Source organism: Arachis hypogaea, chromosome 14 (assembly GCF_003086295.3).
Source record: "Arachis hypogaea cultivar Tifrunner chromosome 14, arahy.Tifrunner.gnm2.J5K5, whole genome shotgun sequence".
NCBI lineage: Eukaryota > Viridiplantae > Streptophyta > Magnoliopsida > Fabales > Fabaceae > Arachis > Arachis hypogaea.
In genome coordinates, this window is record NC_092049.1 from 32,928,241 (window position 1) to 32,954,157 (window position 25,917).

The 25,917-nt window shown below is 36.8% G+C and overlaps 1 protein-coding gene and 1 non-coding gene across 2 annotated transcripts; one reads left to right on the forward strand and one right to left on the reverse strand.

Annotated features, from left to right (window-relative positions):
* Positions 1 to 2,762: 2,762 nt before the first annotated feature.
* On the forward strand, positions 2,763 to 3,122 carry LOC112742492 (caffeoylshikimate esterase-like). The gene has a single exon (XM_025791731.1). It carries the CDS (start codon positions 2,763 to 2,765, stop codon positions 3,120 to 3,122), a length of 360 nt encoding a protein of 119 aa, XP_025647516.1.
* Positions 3,123 to 13,362: 10,240 nt separating this feature from the next.
* On the reverse strand, positions 13,363 to 13,470 carry LOC112746096 (small nucleolar RNA R71). The gene has a single exon (XR_003173995.1). It is a non-coding gene; the product is annotated as a small nucleolar RNA R71 (small nucleolar RNA).
* Between the last annotated feature and the right edge of the window lie 12,447 nt (positions 13,471 to 25,917).

A 25,917-nucleotide genomic window follows, 5' to 3' on the forward strand; every position in this document is an offset into this window, starting at 1 on the left:
AGGTAATGCCTACCAAGAGATGATGAATGAAGGATGGAAAATTCCAAGGAAATGCGGCAGAGCAAAGCGTATTGGAAACGTTTGAGTTGGGAGGAATCAATCGGATGAAGCGATGGTAAACGCAAGAATAATGGGAAGAGAAGGAGTTTGAAGTGTAAAAAAGAAGAAAAGGCACAAAAACTGAATGTAACTGACACTGAGAAGCGCAAAAGGCAGGGACAAAATAGAATTTTTGCCCAAGCTTCAAATCAACCATAATGGGCACTAAATATCCCGCGCAAAAAATGAGGTGACGATTGACGTCCCCCAAAGACTGGCGAACGCCACTCACGCGTAGGGGGCACGCCCCTATCACAAGCGGCCGACCAGGCAAGGAGCCAACCAAAGGGGGAGTTGAGGAGAACGCGCCAACCACGGCGCTCACGACTGTAGCTGGCACGTTGGGAGCCCTGTTCCGGCCCAGCCCAACAAAGCAGAAGACCCAGGTCCGAACGTCCGGCCGACCCAGCGATTGCCCGAACCTGAACTAGAAAGTGACCCGAGTGTCACCCCTCCTGCATGATACCGAACATTCTGGGGAGGAAGTTTCCACGAAAGAGGGCATGCTCCTGTAGGACCCACTCCCATACAAACTATTTAAGGGGAGGGCCCTACCCCTCCCCAGAGGTGGCCCCACCTCTTCCTCTCATCGCTTGCCCAGAAAGACCTCGCTCCCAGGAAACAACAGATCCAGTTTCCAGCACCCATCATTCTTTGATACTAGCATACCCGACCCATTCAGGAGCCGAGCTATCGAACAAATCCCATATTAATAAAATTAATAATAATCAGAAGTTTAATTTTTAGGTTTTATATTATACTGTAACAATCATGAGATTTAATGGATTTATAAGAGGTAGAGATCTCTTCTCTCATCTTGCCTTCGTTTGTTAAGATCTCTATTTTCGTAAAAAATTTTATGAATTTCTTTTCTTTTTTTTGGGTTTCCAGATGGATTTTTTTTCACATAATATATCATTTTTGTTGATATCTGTTTTAGTGATTTTTTTATTTGTTATCATATCTATAAATATATATTAGTATTTTTGTCCATAATAATATTATTCTTTTAAAATTACATTGGTTTTATCATGATATTATAGATTATGATAAAAAATATTTATAAAATCAAATTACTTTTATAAAAAAGTCGTAGGGAACAAAGGTCACCGTCGGCTAATTAAGAAGACCAAGATCTTCACAGATAAAAAAATCAAACAATAAAATTTTTAGTTATTATTTTTATATGAGAGTTTAATTTTTTACTAATAATTAATTTTAATACTCATTATCTAAAACTTGAAAGAATTTAATGTGTATACTTTTATATTTTGATTAAGTGTTAAGTTTGTTGTACAAATAAAAATACTTAATTTTTATGCTTGTTGTTTAAAAATAATATTTTTTCTATATAAAAGTATAAAATTAGATTTTAATTAGTATTAAAAAATATATATTAATAGTATAAAATTAACTCAAATTTTATTTTTTTGAAATAATTGAATCTTTATTCTAATTATTAATCACAACATTAGTTTCTCTTCAAATTATATGTACTAAATATTTGAAGAAAGAGAAGAAGTTAGATATAGAATGGGAAGGATAAAGAGAAATAAAGGAGAGAGATGAAGATAAGAGGATAGAGGAATAATTTTGGAGAGAAATATTTCATCTTAATGTTAACGAAAGAGTGTTATGTGATATATTTTGGTTGCTAAATTAATAATATAATATAGTTATATCTCAATTTTAATTTAATTTTAATTATAATTAAAAATATTATGTTACATATTTTGATTGTCAAATTTATAATTAGTTATTGATAATGATAATGATATGTATGAGAGATAAAGTGAGTGAAGGAATGAGAGAGATAGAAAAACTGTCAATGGAATAGAGAAAGAGAAAAAAACTCTTTAATTTAAAAAAAAAAGATTTGATTTCAATTAAAAAATAACATATGACACATTTTAATTATAAAATTAGTAATATATATATATATATATATATATATATATATATATATTAAATTACTGAATAAATAGAATAATACTAATTTGACCATTAAAATATGAACTTTCACAATCCCACATTTTTTAATCTCTCTTCTTTCTCTCTTTGTATTGTATAGATGCATAATATTGTTAATTGTTATCTTACTTTTAATTGTCAAATTAGTATTTTTCAAATATACTTAATGATTAATTCCTAAAAAAAAAAAAAGAACTTGACTGATTATATGTATTTGTAGATGAAGTATGTATGTTTATACTAATAGAAAATTTTTAAATGTACTTAGAATTCTTGTGTTTGAGTTTGATTTTAATAAATATGTTATATATATTTTTTATAATGTATTTGTAGATAAAGTATGTACGTTTATACTAATAAAAATTTTTTAAATGTACCTAGAATATTTGTGTTTCAGTTTGATTTTAATTAGAGTAAACTACCATTTGTATCCACAAAAATTGAAAATGCTGACATATCTATCCATAGAAAAAGGAAATTATCATTTGTACCCATGAAATATGGGTTCCGCACAACAAAATTATCCAAACACTAAAAAATTACCTAAAATCCCTAAATTACCCTTATCTTCACCACCACACCACCTTTTTCACCCAATCACCTTTCTAACCCTAACCCTCTTCCCCCTTCCACCACCCCTCTTTCCTTTTCTAATCTCAAATCCCACCACCACCCCTCAAGCTCTTCACTCAATGGTGGCTCCCGCTACCCCCGCAACCGTCACCGGAACCCTCGTCCTCGGTCACGGATTTACTGGCAAATCCAGCTGGTTCCTCCAGCTCACCGCCATCTACTTTGCCAAGGCCGGATTCGCCACCTGCACCATTGACCATCAGGGCCACGGCTTCTCTGACAGCCTCATCGCCCACATCCCTGACATCAACCCCGTCGTCGATGACTGCATTACCTTCTTCGACGAATTCTTCTCTCGCTTCGATCCTTCTCTTCCTTCCTTCCTCTATTCCGAATCCCTCGGCGGCGCAATCGCGCTATTAATCACTCTCCGCTGCCGTGACTCGCCAGAAAATGTCTCATCTGTGAACCGAGCGTGAGCTCTGATTATGGTGTCGTCCTCTTCGGGGGTGAAGGCCTGATGCTCCACCTGCGGGAGACACCATTGGAGCCTACAAAAAATGGGTTGGTTCATGAACCTATAATGAAGAACAAAGCAAAAGAAAATCAAGGGAGAGGTAGATATAACTGATGCCAGGGCATCTTAGCCTAGTTTTACTAGTCTTTTTCCTTTGTTTTTAATAGGTTTTATACACTTTCTTGAGTTATAAGTAAGCCATTTGGGTAGAAATTCATGTGTACTTGGATTCAATCAACCATGAGTAAATTGATGCATTTTCATGAGGTTTCGTGCTATAATTACTTATATGTCAAGGATGAGAAGTCTCATGATTTTAGCATAGCTTTGATGCATTTGTTGATTGATGATAGGTGACCAAAAGAATTGGAGAAAGGTTGAAGAAAAGGGATGGCAGGAATGGAAATGAAGGCAACATTGAGAAGATCACGTTTGAGTCAACGTTTGCCTCAAACGTGAACTCAAATGTGGATAACAGCAAAGCCACCCTGGAGGAAGCTAACGTTTGCACCAACGTTTGCCTCAAACGTGAGGTCAAACGTTGGCTCAATAATATACACTGGAAGACTCAATGTTTGTGCCAACGTTTGCCTCAAACGTGAGGTCAAATGTTGGCATGAAAGAAGCACCTGGGAGGACTCAACGTTTGCGCCAACGTTTGCCTCAAACGTGAGGTCAAACGTTGGCTTAAGAAGAACACCCTGGAGGACTCAACGTTTGTGCCAACGTTTGTCTCAAACGTGAGGTCAAACGTTGGCTAAAAATTGCCTTGGAGGGATCACGTTTGAGCTCACGTTTGACCTCAAACGTGAGTGACAGCAAAATCCGTTCTGCATGATGCATTGCACGAAGACGTTTGAGTCAACATTTGCCTCAAAGGTTGACTCAAACGTAAATGATCCTAAAGTCCATAGTGTAAATGGATCTCTTCTTAAGACTAAGAGCAATCAACAGAGGCTATCTTCAACCCAATTCCATCAAGTCCAAGGGCCCAAATTCAAGGCTTAATGATCATTAGAAGGAAGTGTATAAATAGAAGCTAGTTTGATTTAGAGAAAAAAACCTTTTTCTTCTTTTAGAATTTTCACTTGTAATTTGGAGTTTTTACTTGGATTTTGGATTTGAGAGAATTGGGAGGAGAATTGAGTTCTCTTCCTCTGGATTTTCTTGTTTTCTTTTCTACATACTTTGCTTGAGTCTTGGGTGTTGAGAATTGAGAAAATTCTGTCTCAATCTCACCTTGAGATCTCTTTGTTCCTTTCTCTGCATAATTCAAGAATTCAGTGATTTGAATTCAAAGTTTTTACTGTTTTGAACTTTAAATTTGTTTGCAATTGTTCTTTGAGTTGGATCAAGGAAGGCAATGAGATCTAGACTTGGATTTCTAGTCTCTTGACCCCTGAGATCTTGCATTTCCCTTTTAATTCATCTGTTGAATGCTTCTTCAAGCTGATTTACTTTTCTGTTAGAGATCTATCTCAATTCAATTCATTGCTTACTCTTCTGCCTGTTGCAATTTACTTTTGCTTGTTTACTTTCTGCACTCCCAGTCCCCAAATCCTTTTATGATTCAAGCCATTTACATTTCTTGCATTTTAACCTTCAGTTATTTACATTTGTTGCAATCTAAGTTTCTGCCATTTACATTACTTGCACTTTAAGATTCAGCTTCTTTACTTTCTTTTGCTCTTTAATTTACTGTCAATTATCCCTCTCCCTTTACATTTCATGCAATTTAGTTTCTGTTGGATGCAAATCACTTAAATCAACTCTTGTAATCTTGACTAAATCAACCACTAAACTAAAATTGCTCAATCCTTCAATCTCTGTGGGATCGACCTCACTCACGTGAGTTATTATTACTTGATGCGACCCGGTACAGTTGCTGGTGAGTTTTAGGTGTTGGATCGTTTTCCACACATCAATAACAACGGCAGGGATCAGGCAACGACGGTGGTGGTTCTACGACGCAGAAAGAGGTGAAGAGGGTTGGCTATGCCTGCGATAAGGTAGCGTGAAGAGGAGGGTCTCTGACGCAGTAGGCTCTGGTTCGAGGCCGATGGTGATGGTGGCGAGGAGAAGCTGGCGCGGTGCTCTTGGGCTCGGCGTAGGACTGCGACGCTGCTGGCGGAGAAGGGGGTGAACGGTGATGAGGAGGGTGATACAGTGGTATGTGGTTGATGTTGGAATTGGGTGGCTAAGAAAAATGAGAGAGAGAGAGAGAGAGAGAGGAGGGAGGAGATGATAGTGGTGGAGAGAAGGGTAGTTTAGGAATTTTATTTAATTTTTTAGGGTTTGGATAATTTTGCTTGCAAAAACTATTTTTTATGGGTACAAATGATAATTTCCTTTTTCTATGGATAGATATGTCAGCGTTTTCAACTTTCGTGGGTATAAATGGTAATTTACTTTTTTAATTAATATATTATATATATTTTTATAATTAAAATTAACTATTAAAATTATTAAAATACAAGTATATTTGATATAATTAAAATTATTCCAATAATAATCATAAGAACTATAGTATGACCGTATGAGCTTTCATTGATGAGTTTTATTTGATTATTTATTTATTTATTTATATATTTGGCCTGTAAGTTATTTTAGGTCATAGCAAGCAACTATACATTTTAATTGACATGTTAACTATATATATAATATGTTAAAAAAATAAAAAAGTAGAATTTATATTATTTAATATTTATTAATTATTATCAACTATTTTTAATTAATTATTTTTGTTATTAAATATGAATTTATCTAACTTGTATTTTAAAAATACATGTTAAGATAATAAATTAAATATTTTTTCTTAAAATACAAAAAAAATTAAATAAAAATATTTAAAAAATTTAAATAAAAACATTTAAATATTCTATTAATGATAGTATTCTCATATGCCTTTAGGGCACATATATATTAACTACACCCACCAAATATTTTCGTTTATTTTTCATACATAAAAAGTTCTTCCTATTTTCCTTCGGTTTCTTTATAATTAAAGTCATTAATAATGGAAATTCGTAAAATCAACTACTAGTTATCCAATGGATCGGGTCAATTACAATCCCTTTTCACTTTTTGTCATAAAAAAAAAAAAACAGAAAATTATTTTTCCCCAACTCAAGTTTTATTATTAATTAAGTCTCGTTGATTTAAGCTTGGATAATCTCTAAAGATAATCACAAATTACTAGACCGAGGCCGGCTTTGTAAGTGTTAATTGGATCACACCTAAGTCACCCAAAAAAAAAAAAAAAATTGGATCACACCTTCGTTGCTAGAAGCCTAGAACTAAATAATTAGCCACAACATGATTTTTCGTATTACAAATTACTTAAATTCCTAGGGATGAAAATAAATAAAATTAGCCGTCCGTGAGCGTGAAAAGAATGAGTGATCGAGGTTGTTGGATGGCACCAGTGGGATCGTAGACATTGAGATATGCTATATCTATCTTTCACCTTTTTCTTTCTTTCCTTATTTATTAAAGTAATGAATTTATTTATTACTTTACTTTTCTTTAATTTCTCTTCACTTCTTTTTTTCCCCTTTTGCTAAACTATTATAGTTTTCTGATAATATGTGTCAATATCTCCTTATTGTACTATTAGTATAATAATATAATAATATATGTAGAATAACGATTTCCCAAAATAAAAAAATCTGATCAACCCAAACTAATTTGCATATACATAATAATCATATGAAGTGAATATTATGTTAAGCAAAATAATAATCAAATAATATATATATATATATATATATATATATATATTTTATAATGGCAGTGAAAAAAAAGGATCATATTATTCTTTTAAATAAGAGAATAATATTATTTTTATTATTAATTCTTAATTACTTATTTTAACTTAATAAATTTAATTTTTATTAATTAAAATTAGAAATTAATTCAATTATTATTATTTAATTCACTCTTTATAGGTAGCAATTAAAATTATTATAATTACTGCTAACCTTCTCTATATTCAATCAATTAATAATAAATATCAACAACTATTAAATACATTATAATTTTTGCTATATATTTAAGCATGTATATGATTAAGGTTTTTACGTTTTCATACCAATATGTATTGGTGTATATAAGTACAATAATACTTTACATCCATATAAAAAATGCATTCAAGTTATCAAAGTAAAAATACCTAGACACGTCTTCAACCCCTCCCCCTCCCCCCACTCATCGTTTGTGATACACACGCTCCCTAAAAAGTAAACCTTCTCTACTTCAACATAAACCTTTGCTCAACGTAAACTTTCTCCAGCAACCTAAAGCTTCTACTCTCTTAGTTCTTCTCTGCTCGCACAACTAGAAAATTGCTTAATACAGAAAGATTTATAGACAAATTTAGTCTTTATTACAGACGAATATTTGGTCATCGACGGATTTTGTTCCTCTGTAAAGGCCTCGTCGAAAATTATTTACCGACAGATTTTTTTCGTCAGAAATTTACCTACAAATTTTTACCTGTTACTGACAGATTTTTCCTCCGTAAATTCTCACCTCCATTTCCCTGAAATGTCAAATTTTTCGATGGATTTTTCGTGGGTAATTAGAGACAGATTTTTCGACGGTTTTTCCATTGGTAATTAGCAACATATTTTTTGACAAATTTTCCGTCGGTAATTAGAGCTTTGGAAAACCATTCCAAACTTTGAATACAGACAAAAAATCTGTTTGTAAATCCGCCAGTAAGATAAAATAGAATTTTTTTTTAGATTTTTTCATTGTAAAATAAACATATTTTCATATAAAATAAATACAAATTTAATAAATACAAATTTTTATCTAATTTGTATTCGAATATTTATAATATTTCAAAAAATAAACAAATTCATCGTATTATCAAACTAAAAGAAAAGTACTATAAACAAGCAAGTCAATATAATTCAAAACATAAACAAAGTATATTGATACATCAACTATAATAATAAGTAACAACCATACATCAACAAAATGTATTGATACATCAACTGTAATTCAAAACAAATACCACTAGAAAAAAGAAAACTTGTAAAATCTGTACTATAACATACACTAAGGGTGTGTGTGGTTGGGGGAATATTAGAGTATTCTCAGAAATGTTTAGATGGAAATACATTAAATATTAAAGGTGTATAAAATAATCTACTCTTGTAGCTAACTACTATTAGAATTAGCCTAAATATAAACATAAACCTAGTTTAGAATTAAACAAAATATAGAGAGTATAATTCCCAAGCAACATTGGTTTACAAGGAAATACATGAGCACAGACTGGACAATAGTTGTTCAATTCTTCTAAGATCCATTCAATGTTTTCTCTTTCTCTTGGCTGTAACACCCTAACTATCACAATGTCACGCTTCCGGCTGCGCCACTCTGATAGCTCGGGTATTACGACAACTCTTAGAATATTTAATACTAAAATATGAGCCTGTTTAAAACTAAAAACGTATTTTTCAAAACTTACATCCATACTTAGATTACAAATTACAATACTCACAAAGAATATATATATATATATATATATATATATATATATATATATAAAAACATCGATTAAACAGAAAAGAAATAAGTAAGCTCTTCCAAACTTCGTCATCTATGACCTGAAAAAGGAAAAGACCTGTGGGGGAGTGAGAACATCGTCCTCGCTGGTTCTCACTATGGGGTTAGGGAATTATTATAATAGGATACGCGAAAATAAAGTCGTTTCTAAAGTACAGTGATTAATAGCCGCCTTATGTATCTTTTCAAAACCAAAGATTTAATATTCAAAGTCCGAAATCCTTTTTAAAAGAGAAACTGTTAAATATTCAAAAATCCTAAACCTTTTTAAAAGTTTTTCCTAGACAACATGAATGACCAAGCTATTCCAAGCATAGGTTCATTAAGTCTATGCTGAATCAGTTTAGTTTTTCATACTTTTTTAAACCAAAAACACAAACCGAACACAGCCTTCGGCTCATCTCATAATCGACCACGGCCCTTGGTCTAAGCAGCTCAATCAACAACGAATTTTCCACAATCCAACCATTTTTTAGTCACAAACACAAGTAAGAAGGTTCAAACACAATCGAGCAGTTACATCAAGTAGAGCAATTAGCAATTAAACATAATTATTCACATAGGCAAACTAATTACAATATGCACACTGATGAGCGGATAATTTATACGCTTTTTGGCATTATTTTACACAGTTTTTAGTATGATTTAGTTAGTTTTTAGTATATTTTTATTAGTTTTTAAATAAAAATCATATTTCTGGACTTTACTATGAGTTTGTGTGTTTTTCTGTGATTTCAGGTAATTTCTGGCTGAAATTGAGGGACCTGAGCAAAAATCTTATTTAGAGGTTGACAAAGGACTGCAGATGCTGTTGGATTCTGACCTCCCTGTACTCGAAGTGGATTTTCTGGAGCTACAGAAGTCCAAATGGCGCGCTCTTAATTGCGTTGGAAAGTAGACATCTAGGGCTTTCCAGCAATATTTAATAGTCCATACTTTGCCCGAGTTTAGACAACGCAAACTGGTGTTCAACGCCAGCTTTCTACCCTATCCTGCAGTTAAACACCAGAAACAGGTTACAAAGCAGAGTTAAACGCCAGAAACAGGTTACAAATTGGCGTTTAACTCCAAAAAGAGTCTCTACACATGAAAGCTCAATGCTCAGCCCAAGCACATACCAAGTGGGCCCAGAAGTAGATTTCTACATCATTTACTTATCTCTGTAAACCCTAGTAACTAGTTTAGTATAAATAGAACTTTTTACTATTGTTTTTAGACACCGGGGGGGATCTTTTGATCATGTTTTGAGGATTGAACCCTCTTTTAGATGCTGGCCATTCGGCCATGCCTGGACCATTTTCACTTATGTATTTTCAACGGTAGAGTTTCTACACACCATAGATTAAGGTGTGGAGCTCTGCTGTTCCTCATGAATTAATGCAAAGTACTATTATTTTTCTATTCAATTCAAGCCTATTTCTTCTCTAAGATATTCATTCGCACACAAGAACATGATGAATGTGATGATTATGTGACGCTCATCATCATTCTCACTTATGAACGCGTGCCTGACAAACACTTCTGTTCTACATGCAAACAAGATTGAATGCATATCTCTTAGCCTCCTGATCTACGATCAGAGTCTTCGTGGTATAGGCTAGAATTATTGGCGGCCATTCTTGAGATCCGAAAAGTCTAAACCTTGTCTGTGGTATTCTGAGTAGGATCTGGGAAGGGATGGCTCGGACGAGCTTCAAACTCGTGAGTGCTGGGCGTAGTGACAGACGCAAAAGGATTACTGGATCCTATTCCAGCAGGATCGAGAACCAACAGATAATTAGCCATGCAGTGACAGCACATTTGGATCATTTTCACTATGAGGACGGGATGTAGCCATTGACAACGGTGATGCCCAACATAAAGCTTGCCATGGAAAGGAGTATGAAGGATTGGATGAAAGCAGTAGGAAAGCAGAGGTTCAGAAGGAATAAAAGCATCTCCATACGCTTATCTGAAATTCTCACCAATGAATTACATAAGTATCTCTATCCTATTTTATATTTTAATTATATTTTAATTATCAATTCACCATAACCATTTGAATCCGCCTGACTGAGATTTGCAAGATGACTATAGCTTGCTTCAAGCCGACAATCTCCGTGGGATCGACCCTTACTCACGTAAGGTTTATTACTTGGACGACCCAGTGCACTTGCTGGTTAGTTGTATCGGAATTGTGAAAAAGAACTAAGATTATGAACGTGTGTATTAAGTTTTTAGCGCCGTTACCAAGGAATGAACAATCACGATTTCGCGCACCAAGTTTTTGGCGCCGTTGCCGGGGATTGTTTGAGTTTGGACAACTGACGGTTCGTCTTGTTGCTCAGATTAGGTAATTTTATTTTAATTTTAAGTTTTTGTTTTTATTCTTTTTATTTTCGAAAAATTTTCAAAAAAAAAAATAAATTATTCTATGGCTTCAGAATTTTTAAGAATGAATTCTAGAGTTTCACGATGATCTGTTGAAGTCTGGCTGGCTGTGAAGCCATGTCTAATCCTTTGGACCGAGATTTCAACTTATCATCACAAGAGTCCGTGGACTCCCACCTGATCAGTTGTTGTATGCCTGATTTGTATGCTAAAGCTTGGCTGGCCATTGGCCATGTCTAGTGTTTTGGACCGGAGCTTTCACTGAAAGCTTGGCTGGCTAGTAAGCCATGTCTAATTCCTGGACTGGAGCTTTAGACTAACATTGCATGATTCCTGGAATTCTCATTAAAAATTTTGAAATCCTTATTTTTCTTTTTCCAATTAATTTTCGAAAAATACCAAAAAAAATTTAATAAAATCGTAAAACCAAAAATAATTTTGTGTTTCTTGTTTGAGTCTAGTGTCAATTGTTAAGTTTGGTGTCAATTGCATCTTTTTAATTTTTCTTAAAATTTTTGAAAAATAATGCATTTGTTCTTCATGATCTTCAAGTTGTTCTTGATGAATTTCCTTGTTTGATCTTTGCATTTTTATGTTTTGTGTCTTTTCTTATTTTTCATATACATTTTCAATTTGTTAATGTCTAAAGCTTGAAAATTTCTAAGTTTGGTGTCTTGCATGTTTTCTTTTCTTAAAAATTTTCAAAAATAAGTTCTTGGTGTTCATCTTGACATTCAAAGTGTTCTTGCATGCATCATGTGTTTTGATCTTGAATTCTCATGTTTTGAGTCTTTTCATTGTTTTTCTCTTTCATCATTAAAAATTCAAAAATCAAAAAAATATCTTTCCATTTTTCTTCTCATAAAATTCGAATATTTGAGTTGACTTTTTCAAAAAATTTTAAAATCTAGTTGTTTCTTATGAGTCAAATCAAATTTTCAATTTAAAAATTCTATCTTTTTCAAATCTTTTTCAAAAATCAAATCTTTTTCATTTTTTCTTTCATAATTTCGAAATTTTCAAAATTTATTTTCAAAATCTTTTTCTTATTTCTATTTCATATTTTTTCGAAACTAATGCTAAGAATTAATATGATTGATTCAAAAAATTTTAAGTTTGTTACTTGCCTAGTAAGAAAGGTTCAATCTTTAAATTTTAAAATCATATCTTTTTGTTTCTTGTTAGTCAAGTAATCAACTTTAATTTTTCAAATTCAAATCTTTTTAAATTTCTTTTTCAAATCTTTTTCAAAATAAATTTCAATCACATCTTTTTCAAAATCAATTTAAAAATCTTTTCTAACTTATCTTTTCAAAATTGATTTTCAAATCTTTTCTCTCTCTAATTTTCGAAAATCACTAACCTCTTTTTCAAAATTCCTTTTTAACTAACTAATTGATATAAATTTTAATTTAATTTTATTTTATTTCACTTTTAAATTTTGAATCAAAACCAATGTTTAAAATAAAAACAAAAAATATTTTTATTTTATTTTATTTAATTTTTGAATTCTTCTCTCTCTCATCTCTTTCTATCTATTTATTTATCTACTAACACTCCTCTTTCACTTAAAAATTCGAACCCACTCTTCCCCTCTGTGTTCGAATTCTTATCTTTTCCTTCTTCTATTCTTCTCTTCTTATACTCATATAAGGAATCTCTATACTGTGACATAGAGGATTCCATATTTTCTTTTCTGTTCTCTTCTTTTTCATATGAGCAGGAATAAGAATAAGAATATTCTTGTTGAAGCTGATCCTGAACCTGAAAGGACTCTGAAGAGGAAGCTAAGGGAAGCTAAAGCACAACTCTCTGGAGAAAATCTGACAGAAATTTTCAAAAAAGAAGGAGACATGGCCGAAAATAATAACAATGGTGGAGATGCAAGGAAGATGCTTGGTGACTTTACTGCACCAAATTCCAACTTACATGGAAGAAGCATCTCAATCCCTGCCATTGGAGCAAACAATTTTGAGCTAAAGCCTCAATTAGTTTCTCTGATGCAACAGAATTACAAGTTTCATGGACTTCCATCAAAAGATCCTTTTCAGTTCTTAACTGAATTCTTGCAGATCTGAGATACTGTTAAGACCAATGGGGTTGATCCCGAGGTCTACAGGCTTATGCTTTTCCCATTTGCTGTAAGAGATAGAGCTAGAATATGGTTGGACTCTCAACCTAAAGATGGCCTGAACTGTTGGGATAAGCTGGTCACGGCTTTCTTAGCTAAGTTCTTTCCTCCTCAAAAGCTTAGCAAGCTTAGAGTGGATGTTCAAACCTTCAAACAGAAAGAAGGTGAATCCCTCTATGAAGCTTGGGAGAGATACAAGCAACTGACCAAAAAGTGTTCTTCTGACATGCTTTCAGAATGGACCATCCTGGATATATTCTATGATGGTCTGTCTGAATTATCAAAGATGTCATTGGACCATTCTGCAGGTGGATCCATTCACCTAAAGAAAATGCCTGCAGAAGCTCAGGAACTCATTGACATGGTTGTAAATAACCAGTTCATGTACACTTCTGAAAGGAATCCTGTGAGTAATGGGATGCCTCAGAGGAAGGGAGTTCTTGAAATTGATACTCTGAATGCTATATTAGCTCAGAATAAAATATTGACTCAGCAAGTCAATATGATTTCTCAGAGTCTGAATGGATTGCAAGCTGCATCCAACAGTACTAAAGAAGCATCTTCTGAAGAACAAGCTTATGATCTTGAGAACCCTGCAATAGCAGAGGTGAATTACATGGGAGAACCCTATGGAAACACCTATAATCCCTCATGGAGAAGTCATCCAAATTTCTCATGGAAGGATCAACAAAAGCCTCAACAAGGCTTTAATAATGGTGGAAGAAACAGGTTTAGCAATAGCAAGCCTTTTCCATCATCCTCTCAGCAACAGACAGAGAATTCTGAGCAGAATCTATCTAGCTTAGCAAATATAGTCTCTGATCTATCTAAGGCCACTCTAAGTTTCATGAATGAAACAAGGTCCTCCATTAGAAATTTCGAGGCACAAGTGGGCCAGCTGAGTAAAAGAGTCACTGAAACTCCTCCTAGTACTCTCCCAAGCAATACAGAAGAGAATCCAAAAAGAGAGTGTAAGGCCATAACCTTACTTGGTGTGGCCAAACCCAGAGAGGAGGAGGAAGACGTGAATCCTAGTGAGGAAGACCTCCTGGAACGTTCACTGACCAATAAAGAGTTTCCCTTTGAGGAACCAAAGGAATCTGAGGCTCATCTAGAGACCATAGAGATTCTATTGAACCTCCTTTTACCATTCATGAGCTCTAATGACTATTCTTCCTCTGAAGAAGATGAAGACATTGTTCAAGGGCAAGTTGCCAGTATTTAGGAGCAATCATGAAGCTGAATGCCAAGCTATTTGGTAATGAGACTTGGGAGGACGAGCCTCCATTGCTCATTAATGAACTGAATATCTGGGTTCAGCACACTTTACCTCAAAAGAAATAGGATCCTGGTAAATTCCTAATTCCCTGTAACATAGGCACCATGACCTTTGAGAAGGCTCTGTGTGACCTGGGGTCAGGCATAAACTTATTGCCACTCTCTGTAATAGAGAAACTAGGAATCTTTGAGGTACAGGCTGCCAAATTCTCATTAAAGATGGCAGACAAATCCATGAAACAGGCTTATGGACTAGTAGAGGACGTGTTAGTGAAGGTTGAAGGCCTTTACATCCCTGCTGATTTCATAATCCTAGATACTGGGAAGGATGAGGATGAATCCATCATCCTTGGAAGACCCTTCCTAGCCACAGCAAAAGCTGTGATTGATGTGGACAGAGGAGAGTTGGTCCTTCAACTAAATAAGGACAACCTTGTGTTTAAAACTCAAGGATCTCCTTCTGTAACCATGGAGAGGAAGCATGAAAAGCTTCTCTCACTGCAGAGTCAACCAAAGCCCCCACAGTCAAACTCTAAGTTTGGTGTTGGGAGGCCACAACCAAACTCTAAGTTTGGTGTTGAACCCCCACATTCAAACTCTAAGTTTGGTGTTGGGAGGTCCCAACAATGCTCTGAACATCTGTGAGGCTCCATAAGAGCTCACTGTCAAGCTATTGACTTTAAAGAAGCGCTTGTTGGGAGGCAACCCAATGTTATTCAATTATATCTATTTATTTTCTATTGTTATTTTATATTTTTTTAGGTTGATGATCATGTGGAGTCACAAAAACTACTGAAAAATAAAAAACAGAATGAAAAACAGCATTAAAAATAGCTCACCATGGAGGAAGAGCTTACTGGCGTTTAACGCCAGAAAAAAGCATCAAGCTGGCGTTAAACACCAGAAACAAGCACCAAACTGGCGTTTAATGCCAGAACAGAGCATGGAATTGGTGTTAAACGCCAGAAACAAGCAACAAGCTGGCGTCTAACGCCAGACATGCATTCTAAGGGCATTTTGTACGCCTACTTGGAGCAGGAATGTTAAATCCTTGACCCCTCTGGATCTGTGGACCCCACAGGATCCCCACCTACCCCAACTCTTCTTCTCTCCTCTTCACACATTTTCATAACTCTCTTCCCCAAATACCCTTCACCAATCACCTCCATACCTCTTCCCTAAATACCCTTAACCACTCACATCTATCCACTCTTCCCCATAAACCCCACCTACCTCCAAAATTCAAATTCTTTTCCCTCCCAAACCCAACCCTAACGGCCGAAACCTACCCTCCACCCCACCCCTATATAAACCCCTCAACACTACTCCATTTTCACACATTACAACCACCACTTCTCCCCCTTGGCCGAATACACTCTCTCCCTCCATCTCCTCCATTTTTTTCTTCTTCTACTACTTTCTTTCTTCTTTTGCTCGAGGACGAGCAAACCTTTTAAGTTTGGTGTGGTAAAAGTGATAAACCCATATTTTATGATGTATTTTGTGCCTAATTTGAGAGATTTATTCAATCCTTCACCCACTTATTCATATTAATTGCATGGTTTTACTTCTCCTTCCTTATTATGTGATGTATGTGAAAAACATGTTTCCTATGCTTTTAAATTAATTATTTTAATCACCTTTAATTCCATTTGATCCGTGATTAGTGTGTTGAGTAATTTTCAGATCTTCTAAGGTAGGAATGACTTAAAGGATGGAAAAGGAAACATACAAAAATGGAAGGAAAGTGCAGAACGGAGTTTTGCAGAATTGGCATCCACGCGATCGCATGGGCGACGCGGACGCGTGCCAAGCGCGAATCAGCAGCGACGCGGCCGCATGACTGACGCGACCGCGCGCCTTAAGCAGAACGCATATGACGCGGTCGCATGACTGACGCGACCGCGTGGCAAGGAAAAGCTCCGAACGACGCGACCGCGTGACCCACGCGGACGCGTGACAGAGGCCATGCACCAGAAATTGCAAAAAACGCTCCTAGCGATTTCTGAAGCCCTTTTTGGCCCAAATCCAAGTCCAGAAGGCATAGACCGGAGGTTATGAAGTGAGGGAATGCATCCATTCAGAAAGAGCTCGCCAATTTTACTTTCCATGAATTAGATTTAGTTTAGAGAGAGATTCTCTCTCTCTTTAGGATTAGGATTTTTATTCACTTTCAGGATTATCTCTTTTGATCAGGTTCAATATTCCTTTTATTTACTTTTGCCAGCTACTTTATGAATCCTTTCATGTTACAGATTACTCTTTTATTAATGTTATTTGAGGTATTTCAGTTAATATTGATTACTCTTATTCATGCTATTGTTACTTTTACTCTGAAGACATTTTATTCCAAGTAGATTTATTTTTCTCCTTTTGGTCTTAGTTAAGAAATCAGTAACTCAGGAGTTATCCAATTCAACAGCATAATTGATAATTGTTATCTTTGTTAATTGAATTGAACTTCCGTAATCCCAATATTTTCTTAGGAAATAAATAGGATTCGAAGATCAAACCAATTAATCCCTTGACCTTCCTTTATCTTAGTAAAGGTTAACAAAGTGGAATTAGGATTCAACCATCATCATCATTGCTAAGGATAGCTAGGATAGGACCTCTAATTTCTCATACCTTGCCAAAAGTTTGCTTTACAGTATTTATCTATTTTCAATTGCCATTTAATTTAATTGCCATTAAATTACTTGTTCCTCATTCTTGAAACCCCAATTTACAATCTCCATAACCAATAATAAGAACATACTTCCCTGCAGTTCCTTGAGAAGACGACCCGAGGTTTAAATACTCAGTTATCAATTTTAAGGGGTTTGTTACTTGTGACAACCAAAACGTTTGTACGAAGGGATTTTTGTTGGTTTAGAGACTATATCTACAACGCGATTGTTTTTATAAAATTCTTTACTGGCAAAAACCTCTAACGTCAAAATGGCGCCGTTGCCGGGGAACTGCTAACGTGTGCCTTATTATTGGTTATTGTAAATATTTTTCTTTTTCTTGTTTATTTATTTCTGTTTTTCCTTTTTAATTTTATTTGCTACTATGAACTCTCACCCCTCTCGCTTTGAGTTTGGTTCTAACTTTGTTGAAGGAAATAGAAGTTGCAGCAGGAATATGCATCAAGATCAAACCAATCAAGGATGGATGGAGCCAAGAGGATTTAATCAACCCTTTAGGCAATAACACCCTCCAAGATATCATGGACAACGACCATTCTATAATGCATACCCAGCTGATAGATATGGTGGACAACCTTGTAACTACCAACAAGCCCCACCCTGTGCCTATAGACCATCCTCTCAACATAACCTCGAACCACCACACTCACAAGCTTCTCTTCACCATTCACCATCGTATGATCCTTTCCTACCCCAGTTCCAATCCAATCACTCCCAAGCACCACCACTTCCCTATGTTTCATGTCCAAATCCATCACCCTGAGAATCAGAGGTTCGCCTCAAGGCAACAGTAATTAAACTTCAAACAACCATTCGACAACTGGAGCAAGCAGTAATTCAATTAGCTTCTAGACGCGCGAACATTCAAGGACCAACCACAGCCCCATGTGAACAATCTAATGAAGAGCGTAGCATGAAGGAGACACTAGAAACTCCAATGGACAAGACAGAGCATGAATTCGTACTAGAACAAGTAGAAGAAGCTGTCATTGTACAAGAAGAAGAGTTGGTTGAAGATCTAGGAGACGCAGAACCTCCATGGGAATCCAGAGCTGAGGAGAAATCCGTCAAGGACATTATAGTTAATGCTAAGGAGGATAGCGCACAATCCCCAAGGCAAGTCGTTTATGAAAAATCAGACGGAATAATCCAAGAAGCAAATTCTCTTGATGATGATAGTCACAAGTCAAGTTCTCTTAGCAATGAACTTGCATCTGCAAGTGAGTTCTCTGAGATCGACGAATCTTCCCCAAATGAATACGAGGATGATGCAGAGGTAGATTTCTCTCAACCTCCAATCTATAACTCAAGTGATGAGGAAGACATAGAAGACTTTGACCAGGGTGATGATGTGTTTGAAGACCCTTGCAAAGAAGTGGAGGAATTCACAGAAGATTACCAGGGAGCAGAACTTACAGAACCACTAGAAACACCTTCCCCAAGGCCATTACCACCTAATACAAGCTTCAAGTGGGTACAATCCTTAACTTTTAACTTTACTTATTCACTTGAATATGGTTTACTTGAAACAGATGGCCAGCTTAGAGCTCTCTGCGGCTTTAAGAGTAAGAGGGAAATGGCTCGTACTCAGAGCTGGTGCACAAGGTTCAATAAGGTTCCACGCTTCAACTCGAAGTGCACGGATTGGCATCAAAATCAATCGAATGGATCTCGGAAAACGTTTTGTTACCATGGTGAGAATTTACTTTTTAAACCGCCCGGATGGAAACATGGAGATCAAGACGGAGGCGGATTTAAAAACAAGGCTTGGGATCCTGGAATCTATTTTGACATTCGTCACCCCGGGAGCCTGAAAATCTGTTTGAAGCTGCTTAGAAGCTTTACATGCCTAGTTTGGGACCTCGGAGGCTATTGGCATTCCAAGCACTGGTGGAGATTTTTGGATGAATTTAAGCATAAGCCGCCATAACAAGAAGCTCCTCCAATGTCCAACTTAAGGACTTTAACTAAAAGTGCTAGGTGGGAGACAACCCACCATGGTATGATCGTTTCTCTTTAATTTTTATTTAATTTTATTTGTTTTCCAGTTTTATTTTGTTTTATTATATTGAACCTGGAATTTTGCATCTCACTCATATTAGTCATTGCATTCTGCATTTTTCATGCATATAAAAAAAGGGTGTGCGATGCGACCGCATCACCGATGCGATCGCGTCAAATGGCGAACTACACTTCCCACGCGACCGCGTCATCCACGCGGCCGCGTGACCTGGAAATCGGCGTAAGGATCCAACGTCCAGAAAGTTGGGCTGGAATCGTGCGGCCATTGTGCGTCTAGCACAAAATGGCCCACGCAATCGCATGCCCCATGTGATCGCGTCACATGCACACAACCAATCCCACGCGACCGCGTGAGCGACGCGATCGCGTCGCATGGATTGCACAAATCCCAAAAAGAGACAGAGAGTTGCGCTGGAACGACGCTGGATTCGTGCGTTTAGCACAATTTCCAGTGACGCGATCGCATGCCCCATGGGATTGCGTCATCCTTTCTTTTACCCCCTCCATGCGATCGCGCGCCCCACGCGATCGCGTCACCCACATTTTTCCCCCAACCACGCGACCGCGTGTCCCACGCGGCCGCGTGGATTCAAATTATAACCCCCCAAGTCACGCGAAACCCTATTCTCGCGCCCCTCCCCCTGAACCCCACCCTCCTCCTTCTCTCCTCCTCCAAGCCACAACCACCACCCAGCCACCACCGCGCCACCACCCAGATGCCGCCAACCACCCAGACGCCACCGCCACCCACCCCCTTCCTTCTCCCCCCTTCTTTCTTCTTCTTTCTTCCTCTTCCACCCCCTTTCTGCCACTGCCCTCCGTGCACCACCAACCACCGCCGCCATCCGTCCCAGCCGCGCCCCCCCTTTTTTCCATATCTCCCCCTACCCCATTACCCCCCCTTTCCCCCATTACCCCCTTCTTCCCCCTGCCCAAACAGCCGTGCCAGCAGCCGCCAAGCCGCCGTGCCCACCACCCCCAGCCACCTTTCTGCCTATTCTCATTATTCGGCCTTCCAGGTTCCGCAACACGCAATCCCTTTTATCCGTTCGTAGTTTATTCTTATTTTTCCGTTTATATTCATGTTTAGGCTAGTTAGATATGCATGTTGTAGTAGATTTTAGGTTGTTAGGTAGCCTAGGATGTGGTTAGTGGACTTAAGTCTGTTTACTTGCACTGTTCATGTTTCTATTTTATCAAATTTGCAAATCTGCTGTTGCTGTGATCTTGTTCATATGCTGTATTTCTTGTATATTGCTGCTCTTTACACTGAATTTTCATGTTTATATTCATTATATGTAACTGCAGCTTGATTTTTTAATTCATATGAACTGTTTGATTGCTGTTTATTTTCTGGGAAAATCCAATTTTAGCCGGAATGCTGCCCAAATTTTTATAAATCTTTTTGACTTTCATTCATGTTTTGATTTTGGAATCTTGAACTCTATTTTCCTCTGCTTTAACCAAACCATTCATGAATACCAGGGCATGCATTCTTATCCTCTTTGATTTCCTAGTTCTTAAACTGCAATTTTGATGTTGATTCCTATTTTTGCTTTCTTTATCTCTATTTGAATCATCATCAAACTGTTTTACTTGTTTGAATATGAGTTACCTCTAGCTTCTACCTGTGATTACTTGTTACTTGGACTATTTTCCTTATGCCTCTTACTTTAACCCATCTTTCACTAACTCACTAATTTTAACTCTAACCAACCTAACCTTTTCAAAACTTCTTTTTTTTGCTTTTCTTTCACTTTCTTTTAACATTATAACCAAGGCATGATGTTAATTTTTCTTTTAACTTGCATTCAATTATATTTTGGATTGTGATTTCTTCTTTTCAGATTTTTCACTACTATACAATCCTAAATGCACATTTTACTTAACTCATATTCATTATCCTATTGCTCCTTTGCCACTTTGTGTTTTCTTTGATTATTTGCCTATTTGCCTTCCTATTTTTATTATATCCTGGTTTTCTGTTTTTCAGAATGTCAGATTCCCAAAGAAGGGGAAAAGGCAAGGCCACTACTGGCAAAAGAAAATGAGGAGAAGCCTCCGTGTCTGTCATCGACCTCATGCATGATGCCTCCTTGCGGGAGAAAGCCTTTACCCCATAAGAAAAGGCCGACCAGCTACTTCCCGCCACTGACCCAGTAAAGTTTGCAAACCGATACTGTGAGCTGAGGTATCCGGTGTTTGCAAACTCCAGGAACCTATACCTGGAGCGGACTTTGAAGATCCCAGAAGAACTCCAGCAATATACCTCTGATCAGATCAAACAAAGAGGCTGGTTCTTTCTGGAGAGACCTCTGACTGAGGTTAATACATCTTGGGTTAGGAAATTCTACTACAACTACTTCAAAACTTCCCTAGATGCAGTGAACCTCAAGGGGAAGCAGATTCTGGTTACTGAGGAGGCAATAGAAGAGGTTCTGAAACTTCTGCCTAAGACTGATCAGACAGATGGCTATCAGAAAGCTGAGGAGGATATGCGCTATATGCGATTTGACTGGGATGCAGTCAAGGCTCGGATTGCCCTTGACCCGTCAATTCCTTGGATCATGGGTCAGAACACCACCATGCCGAAAGGGATCAAGCGGATTTACCTGAACGATGAGGCTCGGCTATGGCATCAGATATTCAGTAACTACATTATGCCGAGTACTCACAAGACTGAGATACCAGCCGCTATGATCACCCTCCTTTGGTGTGTGATGGAGGGCAAGGACCTGTACCTGCCATGCTTTATCCGGCACTATATGGCCAGGGTCCACGTCCGAGGCACTCTTCCCTTTCCCTATCTGGTTACACAGTTGGGCCGTCGAGCTGACGTGCCATGGGAGGATGCTGATGAGCGGCCACCTGCTGCTGAGTGCAAGAAGCTCATCCTGCACAGCAGGAACTTCCTGGCCTTGGGCTACAGACCTCCATTCCTGACTGCCACTGCTGATGATACAGCTACACCATCTGCCGGTCCCTCTTCCTCAACTGCTGCACCACCTACCCCTGCCACCACCACTGCACCTCCACCTACCACAGAGCCTGTCTATCATCTGGTGCACCACTTGTTTTGACGACTTGACCAGATGGAGCGTCGCAACAAGCGACGCTATGAGCACCTGAAGCTGATGATACGATCCGGCGACATCCCCTCCGAGCCTGACACACCATCCGAGACATCTGAGGAGGAGGCGGATGCGCCCGAGGCAGAGACCCATCCCCAGGGAGAGGCAGAGCAGGCAGACACCCAGCAGGCAGCACCCCAGCAGATCCAGGCAGCAGATCCTGAGATCCCCATTCAGACAGCCCCTCCTCTATAGCAGCCAGACCCCCAGCTAGCCACCACAGAGACACCAGCTACCATCCTTTCTAGTGATGACACCCCTTCACACCATGCTTGAGTGAGCATCAGGGACGATGCTACATTTTAAGTGTGGGGAAGTCGCCATCTCTGGCGTATTATCTTGGTGAACCACTACAGACTCTTTTTCTTTTATTTTGGATATTTTTCTGTATTTTTCTCTTTATTTTTATTTTTATTTTCTGAGTATTTATACATTGCTACTTTTATGTATTTTTACTCTAATTTCTGCATTTTGCATTTTAGTTCATATTTTAGCCACTTAGTTTAGTTACAATTCTAACTTATTAGTTATAGAAATTGTGGATTGATTAGTATAGTTTACCCTTTTTAGCATAAGATAACTCAGAATAGATTGAAAAGAAAAAGGAAGTAAACTAGAGACTTTAACAGAATCAAAACAACCCACACCTTGTATATATAGCATTACATGTTAGTTAACAACACTTCATCAAGGAGAAACACTAGAACTTTAAAGCCATTCATTATAAGTTTTACATTGAGAATAATGAGAATTTTTAACTAAACCTGCATGACATACATAATTGATAAATGATTTTTGAGCTAGAGAACACATAGCCTGTGAGTTTTGAGCTTAATTGTATGGTTACATTTAAACCATAAGTTTTATTCCTGTGTGTTCCGCCCTTCTTTTATATTCTGATGTTCTTTGCTTTGTTTTAATCTATATGTCCAATTATAGAATATAGAATATAGAATATAGATACATACCAAAAGAATGATTGAGGCCATTATTTGATTTTAGCTCACTTATCCCAAAATAGCCTACCTTTTACATCACCCTTGTTAGCCCCCTTGAACCTTTAAATCCCTTTTTACTCTATTAGCCACACTACTAGCCTTAAGTAGAAAAACAAAATAAAATCCCAAGTTGAATCCTTGGTTAGCTTAAGATAGATAATTATGAATAGTTTAAAATGTGGGAAACCTATTGGGAACATGGATTATAAAAACAAAAGGTAGAAAAGTTAAAAGGAATAAAATAACTCAAATTAAAAATTTTAGGAAGCATGCTCATGAGAAATCAAAGTGATTAAATTACCATGTACATTAAAAAAAAATTTCAGTATTTAATAAAGGGGATACAAAAGAATTCCCCAAATGCAAAAATAAAAGCAATGCACATGGAATAAGAACAAAAGTTGAAACATGAGCATGTAACATCCAAAAGTGGGAAAAATATGGGAAAATAGGTAAAGAAGTTTTGTTTTACTAAGTATGTATGTTAGGTGAGATCTTAGTCTAATTAAGGATTCACTTATTAGCTCACTTAGTCGTATACATATATCCTTACCTTTACCTTGGCCCCATTACAACCTTAATTAAAGACCTCATGATTTTTGGTATGACTGTATTCTATAATTGTTGATTAGTTAGATGAAGAACAAAGTTATAGAAAAGAAGAATAAAAAGAGGAATAGAGTGATTAACCCAATAAACACTGAGTGACTAGAGAGTAAACACAAATCCAGTGAGGGTTCAATAGCTCACTAATATTTATCTCTGTTTGAATTATCTAATTGTCTTGCAAGTTCATAAAATGCTTTTTCTCCAATCTCAATTGTAAAAGTGCTTATTGATTATCTAAGGCTTGGCTATATATATATATGACTCCTTGAGGATGTGAATTAATTTAACTACCTGTAAGCTTTATATATGAGTGAATAAAGTAGAATTGCATGTTGCATTTAGGTAGTTGCCTTTAGATTAGATTGCATTGCATGACATCCCATCACTTTAACCTTACTTATTACCTTGGATTTAGCATGAGGACATGCTATTATTTAAGTGTGGGGAGGTTGATAAACCCATATTTTATGATGTATTTTGTGCCTAATTTGAGAGATTTATTCAATCCTTCACCCACTTATTCATATTAATTGCATGGTTTTACTTCTCCTTCCTTATTATGTGATGTATGTGAAAAACATGTTTCCTATGCTTTTAAATTAATTATTTTAATCACCTTTAATTCCATTCGATGCCGTGATTAGTGTGTTGAGTAGTTTTCAGATCTTCTAAGGTAGGAATGACTTAAAGGATGGAAAAGGAAACATACAAAAATGGAAGGAAAGTGCAGAACGGAGTTTTGCAGAACTGGCATCCACGCGATCGCATGGGCGACGCGGACGCGTGCCAAGCGCGAATCAGCAGTGACGCGGCCGCATGACTGACGCGACCGCTTGCCTTAAGCAGAACGCATATGACGCAGTCACACGACTGACGCAACCGCGTGGCAAGGAAAAGCTCCGAACGACGTGACCGGGTGACCCACGCGGACGCGTGACAGAGGCCACGCACCAGAAATTACAGAAAACGCTCCCAGCGATTTCTGAAACCCTTTTTGGCCCAAATCTAACTCCAAAAGGCATAGACCAGAGGTTATGAAGTGAGGGAATGCATCCATTCAGAGAGAGCTCACCAATTTTAACTTTCCATGAATTAGATTTAGTTTAGAGAGAGATTCTCTCTCTCTTTAGGATTTGGATTTAGATTTAGGATTTTTATTCACTTTCAGGATTATCTCTTTTGATCAGGTTCAATATTCCTTTTATTTACTTTTGCCAGCTACTTTATGAATCCTTTCATGTTACAGATTACTCTTTTATTAATGTTATTTGAGGTATTTCAGTTTAATATTGATTACTCTTATTCATGTTATTGTTACTTTTACTCTGAAGACATTTTATTCCAAGTAGATTTATTTTTCTCCTTTTGGTCTTGGTTAAGAAATCAGTAACTCAGGAGTTATCCAATTCAACAGCATAATTGATAATTGTTATCTTTGTTAATTAAATTGAACTTCCGTAATCCCAATCTTTTCTTAGGAAATAAATAGGATCCGAAGATCAAACCAATTAATCCCTTGACCTTCCTTTATCTTAGTAAAGGTTAACAAAGTGGAATTAGGATTCAACCATCATCATCATTGCTAAGGATAGCTAGGATAGGACCTCTAATTTCTCATACCTTGCCAAAAGTTTGCTTTATAGTATTTATCTATTTTCAATTGCCATTTAATTTACTTGCCATTAAATTACTCGTTCCTCATTCTTGAAACCCCAATTTACAATCTCCATAACCAATAATAAGAACATACTTCCCTGCAGTTCCTTGAGAAGACGACCCGAGGTTTAAATACTCGGTTATCAATTTTAAGGGGTTTGTTACTTATGACAACCAAAACGTTTGTACGAAGAGATTTTTGTTGGTTTAGAGACTATATCTACAATGCGACTGTTTTTATGAAATTCTTTACTGGGAAAAACCTCTAACGTCAAAAAGCATTGCTTTTTGTTTT